Source organism: Bos mutus, chromosome 27 (genome assembly GCF_027580195.1).
Source record: "Bos mutus isolate GX-2022 chromosome 27, NWIPB_WYAK_1.1, whole genome shotgun sequence".
In the NCBI taxonomy this organism is placed as follows: Eukaryota; Metazoa; Chordata; class Mammalia; order Artiodactyla; family Bovidae; genus Bos; species Bos mutus.
This window is the reverse complement of record NC_091643.1, coordinates 31,035,975-31,052,782: the sequence shown is the minus strand read 5'-3', so window position 1 is coordinate 31,052,782 and position 16,808 is coordinate 31,035,975. Positions and strand designations below refer to the sequence as shown.

The 16,808-nt window shown below is 45.6% G+C and overlaps 1 protein-coding gene across 3 annotated transcripts in view; it reads left to right on the top strand.

Moving 5' to 3' along the window:
- The first annotated feature begins 1,587 nt into the window (after positions 1-1,587).
- Positions 1,588-16,808, top strand: part of STOX2 (storkhead box 2) — a 197,572-nt gene continuing 182,351 nt past the window's right edge. For 2 of the 3 annotated variants that reach the window (XM_070364375.1, XM_070364376.1), the window contains exon 1: positions 1,588-2,649. In XM_070364375.1, coding sequence (XP_070220476.1) covers positions 2,286-2,649 — 364 coding nt within the window. In that variant the 5' untranslated portion in view covers positions 1,588-2,285. The remainder of the gene's footprint in view (positions 2,650-16,808) is intronic. The other variant, XM_070364374.1, reaches the window with a different exon arrangement.

Genomic DNA, 16,808 nt, shown 5'->3' with positions numbered 1-16,808 from the left:
TAGCCTGCCAGGCTCCTCTGTCCATGGGATTATCCAGACAAGAATCCTGGAGTGTGTTGCCATGCCCTCCTCCAATTCATCTCTGCTCTACTGGTCAAAGCAATCAGAGGTCCTAACCAGAGTTCAAGGGGTGAAGAGAGATTCTATGTCCAGACAGGGGAGTGACGGGGTCACATTATGAAACGCACAAGCCTGGGAAGCATTGTGGCAGCTCTCTTTGGAAAACACAATCTGCCATGAACAGAAATTCCAAAGTGATGGCCCTTAGGCTGGAATGCACCTCCCTGAGTGATGACTGTCTGAGTGTCTGTTATATCCCAGTGGACAACCAGCGACTGATAAGCCTGGAGCAGAGCAAGTTTAGCAAAGCCCTCTCTCCTTGCAGGAATGGCAGGCAGTTGACAGCAGGCAGCAGGGAGAAGGGCTGATAAAGAATTTCATTCACAGTGCTCTTTCATTCTTTACATCCCACTTGATATTGAGCTTCAGTATGGAGAAAACTGAGGCAAGGGTTCTCCCCAGGGAGAGAGGATTTCTTATTTGATAAGTTACCAGAAAAGTTCTTCCTGAACATTTTCAAGTAAATCGGTGCAGCAGTGTCTCCTGAATGAAGTCATACTAGTTTATCGTGGAGGTTTTCAGTTCCTTTGGAGGCTGCAATGTATGCCGAGGCAACTTGGGTTCCAGAGTCATAAGTCTGATTCAAATCTTGGGCTTATCAACTATTCATTGTGTGACCTTGGCCAAATTAGCTCACATCATTTTTCTCCTTGGAAAAATCGGAATAATTGTTCCTCCTCCTTGAGTTTTGTAAGAATGAGGCATTGATAGATGTTAAACAGTTTTCCTTGGAAAATAACCAGGAACTGTCTCCACTACATGGGTCAAGATAAAGGTCTTGGAGGCTGAACCTAGGGAAGGAACAGTTCCTTGCCAAGAAACATTTGCATCTTCCTTCATGATGATGTACCCAAGTGCCCCGCTGAAGGGGATGTAAGCACAATGTAAATTTTCCAGGGACATTGGCAGTGTGGCCACTGCAACCTTGGCAAGAAACCCTTCAATGATCCCTCTCATCATATAACTTTTTTTTTTTTTTTCAGGTCAGGCGTTTTCAAAGTGTGGCCCAGGACCACCACCAGCAGCAGTTAGCTAAGAATTTGTTAGAAAGAACAGTGGTTAGGTTCCACAGCAGACCTACTGAATCAGAAGTAGTGAGACCCACATCCTGGTACCTCTGTTTTGACAAAAGCTGCAGGCGACTCTGTGAGCACTTAAGTTTGAGAAACGTTGCTCCAGGAAAATTTAACATGAAACCTTGGGGTCAATTAGGGTTCTAGATATACAACTAGTCTTTCTCAATGGAAAAGAAGAAAAACGGAGTTTGTACAGAAAGAAGCTTAATGAATCGGTTTTTTGTTTGTTTGTTTTCGTTTTCTAAAAGAGTATAATCATTACCTTTCCTGGTGAATTTCATATCCTTTTCGTCAATGGAAGAAGACACTAGGAATGACCGGGTTTCTTCTACCTTAGGCCCACAGTACGGGATGCAGATACGGGAGAGAGTTCCCACAAGGGTTTGGGAGGAGGGACTGATGACAATTTTTCGTGGTTGACTAAGTTTTTTAAAAAGCCACTTCCAAGGGCACATCAACCAGTCAGCGGAGGCACTTGTTCCAGCAGGAGGTGGGAGGTGGGGGCGGGGTGGAGCGTGGGGAGGAGCGACACGCGCAGCTCGGGGACTCGGGGCCTTCCGTGAGTCGCCGTGAGTCCGTGGACCCGCCACCTAAACGCACCCCAGGACCCGGCCATCCGCACCCCCCGGGACCACCTTCCGCCGCGGACTGTTGGGGATTCCTCCGGCCCGGTCCGGCCAGGCGGGTTCCCCTGCCTCACGCGAACTGCCCGCCCCCATTCCGCGTCTCCGCCCTCGCCGGGGCCGCCGGGCGCCGAGGGAGGCAAGGGTGCCACGGCTGGAAAATGAGCGGTGCCCGGAGGGTGGCCCGGAGCTGCAGGTAACGCGCGCCAGCCCCCGGCCCTAGAGGGCACCGCACACGCGCCCCGTCCACGCGTGGCGACCACGCTGCGCCCACCCGCGGGCTTGCGCCCAAGCGGGTCCCGGGGTGTCCTGGCGTCGGGGCGCAGGGTGGCGGGGGCGCGGCCGGCTCCGGGGGGGCGGCACTAACGCTCCCCGCGTGTCCCGCAGCTCAGTTTGCTCGGCCGTTCCCGGGAGCGGCGGGAGGCGGCGGCGGCGGCTGTGAGTGGGGTCACGCGGCGGGCGCCGGATGCCTCCGAAGATGGAGAAGTTTCTGCAGATCGCGCCTCACTCTCTGGCCATCGTCCTGGGCCCGGCTGAGGGGCCGGCGGGGCAGAGGTCCGAGGCCGCCCGGCCCACGTCCCCGGCCGGGCCCCGGCAGCTCTCCCGGCACCACATCGGCTACGAGATCTTCGCCGACTTCAAAGCCGAGAACATGCAGCACTTCTGGAACAAGAAGGTCACGGCCGCGGTGGCCGAGACGTTCTTCCTGGGCTGGATCGACGAGCAGGTTCTGCTGATCCAGGGCAAGGAGGAGCATTTGGAGGCGCTGCGCGAGGGCTGGTCGCGCCGGGCGCTGCGGCCGCCCTCGGGCTTCCACATCCGCTGCCTCGGTGAGTCCGGCCGCCGGGCGCCCCGTCCCGTCCCGCCGGGTCGCGTCCGGTGCCGTAGCGCCGGGGACCTCTCCCCGCCCTGCCGGAGCCGGCGCGCAGGCCGGGTTCCCCCGGGCGCCCGCGTCTCTCTCCACCCCCGCGCCGCGCCGGGGGAGGGGCCGGCGGCCTGGGCGCGCGCGGGACGGGGGAGCTTCCTGGCACCGAAACCCCGGGAGCAGTACCTCTGCGCGCACGGCGCTCCTGGCCGGCCGGCGGGAGCCTCCCTGGCGGCACCTGCGGGGCGGTGCCTGGGGCCGACCAGGTGGGCGGCGGCGCGGGAGGCTCGGCGGGTCCTCGGCCGCTCCGGGGCTGCCCGGTTTCCGCTTCTGCGCTCGGCTCTGGCCGCGGGCGAGCGTGCAGACGAGGGAGAGGTGGAGACAGACGGCGCCCAGGTAGCTTCGAGCGGCAGCGGGCTTAGCCGCGGGAGACGGCGGCTAGGTGCGCGGGCGCCCCCGGGTGCATCCTGTCCGGGGACCGGGACCCGGCCCCTCCGCGCCACCCCCGGCTGCCTCTGCCTGGGGCGGCGCGTCCCTCCCGGGGTGGGTTGACTTTTAAGCGCCGGTGTTTCTGTGCACGACTGAGCTGTGTAGATTTCGTTGCCGCCCGTACATCTTTCAAGTCATTTTGTGAGTTTGAAGGTAGGAAGAGACACGAGGACCAGAGAAAAAAGTCTGATCCTCAACAAAAGAGAAAGCAGTGTCCGGGAAGAGCCTGCAAGGTGCTGTTCACTGCTGCGTTTCCAGCGCGTCTCGATCTGCTGTTTGTTTCTTAAATTGCCTTACTTTTTCTCAACCCAGTCTGCATCTCTTTTAGACTATACTTTTTATTTTTGTACTTTAGGCTCGGTGGCTCAAAACGGATATAGTAAATAGTAATATTTTGTGAAACGGTTTCGGGAAAGAAACCATTCTTCTAGTCCCAAGGTTTAGAAATTCTTTTGTGACATTTTGGGAGGAGGTCAAAAGTTCAAACGCTAAAAGACAGTAAAGCCGCCTTTTTCGTTAGCCAGGATTGCTACGCTACCTTCTGCTGAAAGCAGACCTTTTTACCTGCTAACGTGCCTTCCTCTACGTATGGCAAATTTATAGCATTTTTGTTTTGTTGTGTTGTGTTTTGTCAATTTTCGAATAGCAGAGATCTTTACAAAACTTTCTTTAAATCCAGTAGACAAAAAACTAGTAAAGCTTGCCTCTTGTGTGTTTTACAACGTGTGTTGAAATTTCGAAAGGTGCCTTCACTTTCTTTTTTGACGTTAGCAAAAACCTCAATGGAGTCCCTGTAATTAAGCTGCCTTAGTAAAGGGCCAAGATTAATGTCTCGAGATTTCATCTGCTCTCCTACTGTAGAACTGCAACACACTAGGAGGTAAGAATGTATGTAGGCATTTTTAGGCACTGCAGAGATTGCGTTTCAATAGTTTTTAACCTTGACTTCATACTTATTCTTTACTTTCTATTTTGGAAAATTTCAAACAATATGCAAAACTAGTACAGTAGTTCTCTCCCTCTCCCCTTCTTTGCCAGGATATTTCAAGACCTTGAGTAGATGCCTGCAACCCCAGATGGACCTATATGTTAATACTGTTTTTTCCTATACCTTCATACCTATGATAAAATTTAGTTTTAAAATTTCTTACAGTAAGAGAATATCTGAATTGCTAGCATCATTTCTCTTCTGCTTTGGGGCCATTGTTAAGTAAAGTAATGGTTACATGGACACAAACACTGCAATACCACCACTGTTGAAGTGATGCTGGGCAGGGCGACTGCTAAGTGGCTAATGGGCAGGCAGGTAACCTATGCATTGTGGATTCGCTGGGCAAAGGGATGATTTACATCCCAGGATAGGGTGGGATGGGGGAGTGAGTTCATGAAGCTACTCAGAATGATGCCCAATGTAAAACGTATGAATTGCTTGTTTCTGGAATTTTCCATTTAATATTTTTGGATCTCAGTGGACTCCAGGTAACAAACTGCAGAAGCAAAACCTTAAGGGTTTTGCTTATAATAAAAAATGCTATATTGAACTCCTATGAACCCATTATCCAGCTTCAGAACTTACCAGTATTTGACCAATCTCATTCCATCTTTAAATCTCTCCCACTGTTCAAAATCCCAGCTATTATAATAATAGCGTTTGATTTGTAAATATCTCGGTTGTTCGTATTATTTTTCATTTTAGCAGAATTGGTGAGCTTATGGGAATTGGTGATTTGTCATATCAAGCAAATAGAACTATTTTGGCATTTTAAGGGTTTACAGATTGCTGTAGTTCATTGACTGTGGCCTGTTGCCTCGGTATCTTGAACTGTCTCAAGCTGACTGGCAGCTGGCAGGTAAAGTAGCTGCACTGGCTCAGCCCTTACCTCAGTAGCATGATGGCCAGCACGCAGAGCACCTCCTGAAACCCACAGCAGACCAAGGAGCATGGGTGATGTCTTCTGGGATCCAGGTGGGTTAGCTTTTGTGAACTGCTTGGGGATTCAGTAACCATGGTAAAATACTGAATTGTTTGTGATGGTTCACCTCCTGTAAAACTTCTCTCAGGGAACCTCCGTGTCAGCTGCAAGGCTTCCTAATTTTTTGGTGGAAGATCTTTTATTGAGCTTTGAAACTCCAAAGTCCAGAAGCCCCTGATAACTGGCTCACAACCTTTTACTCTGAGGCACAGTATATGTGTGGACAGGTTCATGCACTCAAAAATACAAGAAACAAAACCTCAGCCACAGACGTGTACTCAGAGGGAACCTAGCTCTAAATCTGGAAGGAGTGAGTGCCAGTCTCTTAGGCACTCCGTCTAATTTATATGCAAAAGCAGGAGTTGATCATTATCTGTGAGATTTTATTATTAGTAATGCATTTCTTGCAGGATAACTTTCAACGGATCCCTCAGACTGACTACCTATATTATCAGGTGCTTTTATGTGGTTTTGTGATTTTCCTTGATTATTTCGTGGGTATGAGACAGCCACAAAACCAGACAGAGATGAGCCTTCTGGAGGGCATCATATTTCCTCTTGTTGAACTTGAATTAACTTCATCAGTCACAAATAGTCCTCTTAAATAACTGGTAGGCAAATGCCAGTTTGCATTTTATTCTACTTATGGTTAATAATTATTCACAAAGTTTGGTTGTTTTCCAGGTAGTCTCTGAGAGCTCATCTCTAGGTCGTGGTAATAAAATTGTCCTGTTAGATCCTCTCAGTGACGAAAGGGGAAGATTGCCTTTGTTCCATCTCAGAGTAACCTTCTCCTCGTGGGGTGTGTGTGTGCGCGCGCGCACGTGCGCACAAATGCATTAACCCCATGGACAAGAGGTCTGCCCAGGCCCTCTTTTTTGGCTGGGGCCCAGCGTTGGTGAGGCAAGCCTACACTTTCACTGCAGGATTGAAAACAATCTTGTCTTGCCTTGTAACTTGAAACATGCGTCTTGAAGTTGCCAGCAATTCCAGATTACTTTTGGCTGTAATTCCAAAAGTATGTGGTTCTAATCACACACTTTTCAGGTCCGGGTTCAACAAGGGGGAGATGACTATGGATTCAATAAGAAGCAAGGAATTAAGGAACTCAAAGGAAAAGTAGTTTTGATTTGGGAGATTCAAACCCACTGCTTGAAATGACCTACTTTGGACATGGAGGGAATAAAAATTCAGACTTTTGATTTCTGGGGCCCTCCAAAGGGAGGTATGGGCAGGAAACTAACAATGTTTTAAAGTTGTGCTGTGTACTTTGATTTAACACTCAGTTGGACGCCTGACATGTTCACTGAGTGCCTGCTAGCGCCCGGCTCTATGTCCTTCTGGAGGTTATAAAGACTGATGAAGCCTGCCGTCTTTGTAGAGATGCTGACTCTGGAACTGGGCATGTGCGGAGGCCTCTGAGCTCAGGGAGTGAGGAGCAGTTACTTCTTCCTGGTGGCCTGGGAGAGGGGTTCCCAGAGAAGAGGCTTGCCCTGAGCCTGGTGCAGGGCTTCCTTCAGATCAGGACAGCTCTCCCACCTGGGCAGGAGCATAAGTGGTCACGGGACGGACGAATCCCAGACGTGTTTGGCTGGCTGGGGAGTAGGGGGACAGCGGTATGATCAGACAGCAGAAAGCGGGGCTTGGGCCAGAGGTGCCAACTGAGAAGCCCTGGTAGCTTCTGAGCAGGGAGAGGAAATGACGGGGTTTGATCTTTGGTATCCTGAGAATTCTGGGGCAGGGGAGGGGACTGGGCACGGGTACAGCAGCTATTGAAAGAGCAGTGGGGAGAGGTGGTGGGCGCTGTGAGGGAGTGTTTGTTCTCTCTCAGTTCCTTCCCATGGTCGGGGTTACTGTGCTTTGGAACATAGCACTGTAGCCTGGTTGAGTCTGGAGGGCCTTTCAGCCTCCCCACAGCCCCAGAGGCCCTTGTGAGGCCCCTGCGGGGAGCCCAGATGTTCCTCCCTCCTGGGGCTCCTGGGATTTCCCACCTGCCAGCCTGATTCAGATCCGACCATCTCCATAGATGCTCCTAACTTAAGATCTCAGGGACCGTGGCTCAGTGTCTCTGTCCCCTCCAGTGGCTCTTTATACTTAGATATTATATTTTACTTTATATAGTATTATACAGAGTCGTGTCCGATTCTTTGCGACCCCATGGACTGTAGCCCACCAGGCTCCTTTGTTCATGGGATTCTCCAGGCAAGAATACTGGAGTGGATAGCTATTCCCTTCTCCAGGGGATCTTCCCGACCCAGGGATCGAACTTGAGTCTCCTGCACTGCGGGCGATTCTTTACCATCTGAGCCACCAGGGAAGCTCCATATAAATATATATTTGTATAATTATATAAATATAAATAAATATAGGTATATATTATGTTTATACATATTATATAAATTGAATTATACTTTGTGTGTGTGCTCAGTTGCTCAGTCATGTCTGACTCTGTGATCCCATGGACTGTAGCCCACGAAGCTCCTCTGTCCATGGGATTCTTCAGGCAAAAATACTCGAGTGGGCTGCCATTTCCTTCTCCAAGGGATCTTCTTGACCCAGGGACTGAGCCTGTGTCTCTTGTCCCTCCTGCATTGGCAGGCTAGTTCTTTACCACTGTGCCACCTGAGAAGCCCATATTATACTTTATCCTTAGCTATTAACTTAGTAAGGACCAAACACGCTTTTTAGGCTTTAAATCAGAACTTATATATTATAAAATTTTTAGCTGTTGTATCGCTGAAATTCACATAATATTATACATCAGCTATAGTTCCATAAAAAAAGAAAATTGTTTAGAACATAAGGGCATCAAGCATTTCTTCTATTCTTTATTGGTTTTTTTCAAAGAGAGTTGCTCTCTTAAAGTGGCTTTTCCGAGTAGTAACTTTTTAAGACAATTGTTTTAAAAGGGTACACTTCAAAAGAATTTGTATATATCCCAACCAAAAGTTGATTTATTTAAGTCAACTTAAAATTGAATAATATGCCTAGGCTCATGTCTGGGATTGCCAAATGAGTGTTATAAAGCTTTTGGAATTAGAGGCACCCAGTCATTCAACAGCTGAAGAACCTCCTCCGATCTCCTAGGATTTGTTCTGGGAATTGAAGTGGAGAATAGGTCAGACATAGCCCTTGTACTTTTGGATATTCCATTCTAAGAGGGCAACAGAAATTTTAAAAATTAAACAAAAGTAAGAATTTCAAAGTATTTTAAGGGATTTAAAAATTAAGCAGGTGAGGACTTGCCAGGCAGTCCAGTGGTTAAGACTCTGAGCTTCCACTGCCGGGATTTCGGGTTTGATCCATGGTTGGGGAACTAACATCCCAGATGCTGTTAAAAAAAAAAAAAAAAAAGCAGGTGATAGAGAGTGACAGGGAAACATGAGATGATGGCTAACATTTATTGATCATTTACTATTTCATAAATGCTTTATTTCTGTTGGCTATTTAGGTATCATTATTTTACCCGTTTTACTGTTGAAAACACTGAGGAATAAATAGCAGGACAAGTGCTTCTCCCAGGACGCCTAGTTAGTAAGAGAGAGAGCTGGGGTCTGGACCCAGGCAGCGTAAGTTTTGCCTGTTTTTCTTTTTCTTTTTGGTTATACAGATAAGATTCAAGTTCAGGTTGCCGGCCCCCAATACACACACTCTCCTAGCAGTTTAGGGTTCCAGGTACCCAGAGGCCACGGGTTTGCTTGGAGGTGGCTGAGACCACACAGGGAAAAGGGAAACCAGCACCGGTCCAGGATGCTGCGAGAGACCCTCACGATCAAGCTTCCTTTAAGCCAAACTGTTTGGTCCATTGCTTTGTGTGGTTAATGATCTTTCTGCGGGGCTCACTCACAGGAAGGCAGATTCTTCATTTTCTGTCCCAAAGCCACATTCCCCGCCAGGGCTTTGACTGACAGCCCAATAATACCTCTTGTTTTGTGTAGCACTTGACTGATGGATGAGCTGGGGGCCAGTGGTGGAGGAGCAGATGAAAATCAGCTTGAATGCCGGAGGGACAGAAAGGAAAGCCCTTGAGGCTGATGCTTGTTGAGCCAGCCAGAGAATGGAAGGTGTGACCGGAGATGAGGTCAGAGGGGCTGGCCGACGCCAGGTCGTGTGGGGCCTCTTGGTATTTTATTCTGTGGTGACAAGGTTTTGAGCATCCAGTACAGTTAGGGCACTGGGTTGGGGTCTGTAGAATATCCAGAAAAGCGTCAGACAGGGGACCCTCTCTTAGAGAAGCTTACCTCCTGTATTAAAATCTCACTGTCTAGACAGTGAACAAGGATGTATTTCAACTTTTATTGATTTCTAGCTAGTCATAAAGATATTTTTATGAATTACCTCACTCTGGCTCGAAGAAATTTTCAGTAAAGGTGTGCCAATTTCATCGTAATGAAGTGTTTAGAATGAACTTCAAAGACTCAAGGCCTTGTGATAACTGTTGTAATTTAGATTATACTGGCATGGGAGGATACGGCTGTGGATATTTTGATATCAGTCTCTCTTGACAAAGAACCGTAATCTTGGACACTGTCAAGAGTCAGAATTAGTGGTATCTCTTTAAAGAATTTGATAAATGATTTGGGTCAAGAGGTACAGGGAATTTATCAGAGCCTTTGGGGGTGGCAGACCCACCTATCTATGAGAGTCCGCAGGATGGTGGTGGGCACCCTGTGACATGGCCCCCCGGGCTTGAGATATTCTTTTGATATTAATGCAATGAAAGCAGACCTCCCTGCTGTCGATGTGAGTCTTAATGGCTCAACACACACAGTAAAATTCTTCCTCTGCCTCAGTTTCTTGGGAAGGCCCTATATTGGAGTTTTCTATAATGAGAGCCCATCTGTGGATGTAAAATGGCATGTCTCTGAAACAGGGATGTCACCTCCCACTTCCCAATACCAAACACGTGGGGGAGGCTTTAAAGTCCCCCTGTCTGCGTGGATGCCAGCTGTGTAATAGTAAGTCCAAAATAACCTCCTCACAAAGCCACAGGTCCCTGGAGGTCCCAAAAGGCTTACCAGTGTCGCTTAGCTATGGACCCAGTCTGGCAGGATTGCACCTTCTGACCACCTGCGATCGCTATGGCCTCTGTCTTCACGGTGAGGCCGCTGGTGCTCAGAGGACGCGCTGGGATGCTGTGACTGCATCCCCTCTTAGCATCTCCTTCCATGCCTGTCACCCTTCCCCTGACGCTGTGTCAGACGCCCTCCTCCCCATTTCTTCTACTTTCTCTCCAGGTTTGGGCAACTTTTCCTTTTAAATCTTGCAATCACAGGTGATGTCTTCTCTGCCTTTCTACTTCTAAGGCCACATGCCCCCCGCCCCTAACAGCCCGAGTTTTTTAGAACCTGAAGTTCTCCTTATGTGTCCATTTCCAGGACACCAGAGCTCCATCACCTGCTCTTCTAAAGAACACTGTCTCTGGCGATTCCAGGCTCCTCATTTTCCTTGGAAGTGACCTTCATGAGTCAAGATAGTTTTCTGACACTTTCATGCTGAAAAAGAGGGGAAGAACTTCTATATGTTTAATGTCTCCAAAGGGACACCATCCCAGATGTGATTTTCAAAACAAAATTTTATTTCTTTATAGATGTTCCCAAACCTGCGGCTTTCACCCCTTGAGGCTGTTTTCTGCTCTTGCGCAGGTCCTCTCCGCAGCTTTTTCCTGCCCATCTTACCAAGGCTAGGGGGAGCGTTACAGGATCTAATCTGTGTTCCTGCTATGTGGAAACATCTGTCCAGTCTGGCTAGTTCGTGTAGCTTCTTTGTTTTTTCTTTTTTTTCTTCATGTTAGTTATTTTTTCTCTGTTTCTGGACAAAAAAATCAGACACTTTCTGGACTCCTCCAGAGGAGGCCAAAGGATGATACAGTCCAATGAACACTGCTGTCCTTCTGGAAAGAAATTCCAACTCTTTATCTCATTGATTATAATCGTGTTTATGCCACGTGTGTGTGCGTGCACACGCGCGCTCAGCCGTGTCCTACTCTTTGCAACTTCATGGGCTGTAGCCCACCAGGCTCCTCTGTCCATGGGATTTTTTAGGCAAGAATACTGGCATGGGTTATCATTTCCTCCTCCAGGGGATCTTCCCAACCCAGGAATCGAAATCTCATTCTGTTGTTACAGTTCACCCAGATCCTCAAACCGCCTTCCTCCAAGATCTTCTCTTGGCCTCTAGCTTCTGATGGCTGGTCCTTTCCCCCTTGGTTCATTCTGTTTGGGTCTTGATGATATCAGCTTGGGGAGAGCCTGCTGACTTTACAGTCAATATACAATCGCAGGATACACAGATGTTCCTTTCATTGTTGTTATTATGGGGGACAACTTTGTGACCAGCATACCTTGTCTAGGTTGATCACTCTCCTTTTATCAGAGTCCAGTTATTAGTTTGTAAAAAAAAAAATGGCTTTAGGTTATTAGACTGAAGTACTAACATAGAAAAGTGAAAGTGGTTCTTTAGAACCCGTCTCTGAACGCGCCAGATGATGGTGGTTGCTCTCTCATCCTCCTTCCACTCTTTCCTGTATCTTGAACATTTCCTCTTACATCAGTACTAAAGGAGGACCATTCTAGAAGACGGGCTTTATGCTTTTTGCTCCTTCAGTTTATTAAATGTCTACTGAGTCTACTTCAGAGTTGGAGAAGGGGTGAGTAGGGAGGAGGAAAAAGAAGAATGAACGTCTGTTAATATTCACTGTGGGTCAGGCATTGTTCTCACACTTTAATATAGTCTCATGTAACCCTTACTGAGGTTGTGCTAATATTTCCATTCTATAGAAGAGGAAACAGATTCAGAGAATATTTATACGTACATGTTTAACACAAGTCCTTTCTCATCCTTTTCACCTTGAAATTTTTTCCCAAAATTAATACTGGAATATCTCTGCTTTTTGATTGGTATATCGATTGCCACCTTTTGCTTTATCTTTTGTATGCTTTTATTTTAGTGTGTGTTCTATAAGCAGGATATCGAGTTAGACTTTAAACCCAATATGAAATTTGTCTTTTTAGAAATATTGAACCACTAACTGTATTGTAATAACATTTGTTTGCTCTTGCTTGAAACTTTTGTATGTCACATGGAAGGCCCTACAATGTGGGTTTGTTTGTTTTTTTTTTTTCACACAAATCATTTATGTTGAAGTAGTGCATTCTTTTTACAAATGAATTAAATACCTTCTTTGGTGCTTTGCTCTTGACCTTGTAACTAAAGCAGTAGCTATAACCAGCAACCTAGTTATTCTGTAGCTTAGGTGAATCCCCAAATCTCTATCATCAACCCTAAGGAAGTGAAGCCAAGAGGGAGATAATCATAGCTGCTCCCATAGCCCCTCCTCAGGGAGGGAGCCAGTATAGACCTGAGTTAGTAAAACAGTCACTTCCTGGCTTAGAAACCCTCTTTGGACAGTGTTGATTTGGACCAGAGGCCGTGGAGGCTGCCCTTGCAGGACCAAGGCTCAGAAGACGGGGAGGATACTTGGGCAGGGCGCTGGTTAGCATTTGGTCCTGTCCAAACTGGCCATGAGACATTGAGTCCTCACCCACTGGTCCTTGATAATTGGTCCCGTGCTCACGAAAGTTTTGAGCAGGCCCAAATGTCCTGCAAGGGTGGCCTTCATTTATTCTAAGGAGGTTACATCAGTGTCATTTGGTAACTGGACTATTTCCTTTGTTTAGCTTCTTTTTTAAAAAACTTGTCATTTTATACTGTGCAAAGAGTCTTAGATCCAGGATCAAAAGCAGAAGAGTGAGGGATGTTGGATGTTACTGAGTTAAACTGGCTCGCAAGGCAAGCAGCAGGCTCAGGTAATTGTAGAGAGAGATTTTGAGGTGATACAAGAAAGAGTAGAAGCTTCTTATAACAGAGGCGCATCTTTGGTTTGCGGAAGTCCATGCAGACAGAATTAGGTGGAGACTGCTGATGGCGATAATGTAGTGACATGTGACTGATGACTGTGAGGAAAAGGTTTAATTTGATGAACTTTTCCCCTCTTCTTTCAAAAATGAGCACGTTGCATATCTTTTTGACACTGTGAAAGAAACAAGGCTCAGAAAGCCCCAAAGTTTCTTTCCTTTTAAAAAAATTTAAGTACAGTTGATTTACAGTGTTATGTGTTTTCTTAGAATAGTGTAAGTTTCTCTTGTTTTCAAGTAGGTGCCCACTCGTTATAACATGGCTAATACTAAGAAAGCCTGGATTCCATAAAATCCAGCATTATCTAGCTATATTTGTGGTGAAAATGTAAAAGCAAATTTAACCAGCAAATTTAACCAGCAAATTTACATGCAATTTGAATAAGTGGGATTTTAAATTTCTATGTACTCAAACTGATGATTAGTTGATAAAGTTTTATTGTGTATAATGCCTTTTTAATGAGCCTAAATATTTGAATGACTTTAGATTTAATAAGTATTAAAGTGCCGTGCTGAAATAAGTATTACATTTTTTTTTTAATTACTTTTTTCTCTCCTCTCCCATTAAAAATTCTGGACATTTATTAGCAGAAGAAGGAAGGATTGGTTAAATGCTAACAGAACATACATTGAATTATTTCTGAAGAGCAGTTTGTTGTGAGTTGGTGAGTTCACATCATTTCAATGACTGTAAGACGGACTGTAAGAATGTAAATCTGGAGTGGCTGAATCCAAGGGTCAAGTGTATGATCTATTCAACAAATGCTTTTAATTTCAAGGGGAGGGATTTAGAGTATGCACAATTGTTCAAGGAGAGGGAATGTGAGTAATTTTCTCTGAGCCCTGACCCTATGTACGCAAAAGTTCTAAGGACTTATGCATGCGGACTTGAATGAGTGAATGTGGTCCTTTGTAATATTGCCAACATATTTAATTTTCCAAGTAGGTAGGTCATTGTGTCAACTTTGTCCTCATGCCAGAACCATTATCCAGGCTTTTCAATTAAGATACTGCCTTCTCAAGTCACAAAAGTTGAAAATGACTACCATTTATATGCTCACCTGTTTTAAAATAACTGGCATTTATGTTCTGCTTGCTTGTATTAGCAGCTCCCTTTGAGTGTGTCTTTCGCATTAGTTTGTCATTGCTTTGAGGATGGAGACGATAAACTTCGGTTATGTGTCCTACTTCAGGTCTCTCTGTGATGTGGATTTATGAGTGTAGCGTGAGTGTATTTAGAAGTATAGTTAATGCTAACTGGCTGCTGGCGGTCATTTCTAAACTCCCTTTTGTGAAAATAATTAGACAAGGAGATCGTTAAACTGGGGTAGCCCTAGTGTCTTTGGTAGCTTATGTAAGCAAATTGAATCCAGAGTCGACCAGATTTTTCTTGAATCTGAGAAAACAAAACTTAAGAACAACTACTAACAGCTGAGTGAAGTTTCTTACGTAAGCCAAACATTTAAGATACAGCCAAATAAATAATTGCTTTGCTTCCCCTCTTCTCTATAAGCACCTCTGCTGTAGCCCCCCACACTGGCAAGCCCCCTAACCACTTTTCGGTTTTGACAATGCCTGAAAAAGCATAATTTTGGCAAAATATTATAAAATATATAATCTAATGATGATTATAGTTAACAGCCTATGTTAGATTTGTTTGAGTTACAACTCTGCTTTAGAAAATAAGACTTGGGGTACAGATTTTAAAAAATAAGTCAGATGGCATGTTAGTTATATTTCAGTTAAAGAGAAAATAAATTGGATAATTGAGGAAAACCACAGAGAAACTGGCCTCTTCAGCTGTTTGAAAAGCAAGAAGGAAAACTAGTATCCCTGAATATTTTTGTTGTCAAGGGAGGGGAAAGAATTTGAGAGGAAAGGGTGTGAAATGAGGTCATAATTGGAAATAATGGACTTTATTGTTAATGGTTCTGGCATGTGACCCAAGCGTGCAGGTTGCCATGTTGGGTCACCTAAGGCAGCAGCCACAATTCGGGACCTGAAATACATTAAAAGTGTTGCTGCAAAGTTACTGTGTTTTAGGAGGACGGAAGAAGACGTCACATTTATTAACAGACAAGTTGTATGTGCATGTCCTGAAAAGAAAACATTGAAAAAGTTATGTTTGTATTTCTGTATCTATTAGGATGGGGTTTCCCTCGTGGCTCAGCGGTAAAGAATCTGCCTACAATGCGGATGATGTGGGTTGGGTCCCTGGGTTGGGAAGATCCTCTGGAGAAGGGAACGGCAACCCGCTCCAATATTCTTGCCTGGGAAATCCCATGGACAGAGGAGCCTGGAGGGCTGCAGTCCATGGGGTCACAAAGAGTCGGACATGACTTAGTAACTGAACAACAACAAAACAATATATTAGGATACACGAAATTATCAAAACATTTACTTCCATGTCTGGATGCCTGTAGCAGCCTTAGCTGCCAGTGTTCGAGACTTCAACGTCTTTTTTACTTTGCAGGCCTGTCCGAACAATCTTCAGAATTCCTGGGTGAATTTGGGAGATAATAAATAATTTCATGAGGCATTAGTCACGCATGGATTCACAAATGTACATTGTAAAGAATAAAATGCATATTGTATAGTTTTTTGAAAGTAGAGTCATGATGTCATTTAGCCTTAGTCATGAAAACCTTATTCAGAAAATGGTGAAGTTTTTTTCCCTCTGGGAAATTCACTTTTCTCCAGTACACGAGATCGGATGAAAGTAGAACAGGTTATCAGGAATTCAGAAAAGCTGTGAAGGTTGTAATTTGGGTAATCTCTTGGGGGCTTTCCAGGTACCACCAGTGGTAAAGAACCTGCCTGCAAATGCAGGAGACATAAGGGATGTGGGTTCGATCCCCGGGTTGGGAAGATCCCCTGGAGGAGAACATGAAGAATGACTCCAGTATTCTTGCCTGGAAAAGAAAAATTAGTTTTCATCAAAGAGATTCTCACGAAAACTAGGTTTTTACATCCACCAAAACTCTTTTGGGGAGGGCAAGTGGAGAATTCCACTCTGTCCACCTCTAAGGCCAGTACTGAACTGATTGGATTGAAAACTCAGGTCAAGCTATTGAATTTTCATTGTAGCCCTAGCTCACTTTTGCTGTCTGCCGTGATCATTGAAATTTTGCTCCTGGTCTGGGTACCATATATACCTGAAGTAATGAAGGAAGAAAAAAGATCTGTTTTGTCTTCTTAAGGTAGGAGAGCACTCACCACCACAGCTTTGAAATGTGGTCTGAATCCTTGGAAGTTTGTGAGTTGAGTCAAAGCAAAGAAAACCCTCTGACAATTTTTGGGCCAACTTAGAAAACACTGGCTTCCAAAACTGCTCAGTAATCTAGGAGAAGACCTCAGTCCTTACTGACTCAGTGCTTTAATTGTGGCCAGGAGAGTTTGTGAAGCACCAGGGAGGTACCATGCTTGGTGACTCTTCGGATGCTGATCACAGGGTTCATCCTGTGATGGGTTCTCACAGGGAAATATACTTGCCAGGTTTGTGAGTAAAAACACATAATACCTGAATTTGGGGAACTCCAGGGAAAAGGCCACCTTCTCTGCATGTATGAACAGCTTTCATTTGGAGCAGTGCATATTTGGTAGAAGAAAATTGATTTTGCATTTTCCCTCATTATTCTGTTTCGGAGGTGGGTTCTCTTTGCGCAGTGAAGAAAATCTGAGAAGTCCAGATTAATTTTATTTCGATAATAAAATGATATTCTGTGTCCGTGATAAACTGCTTAGGC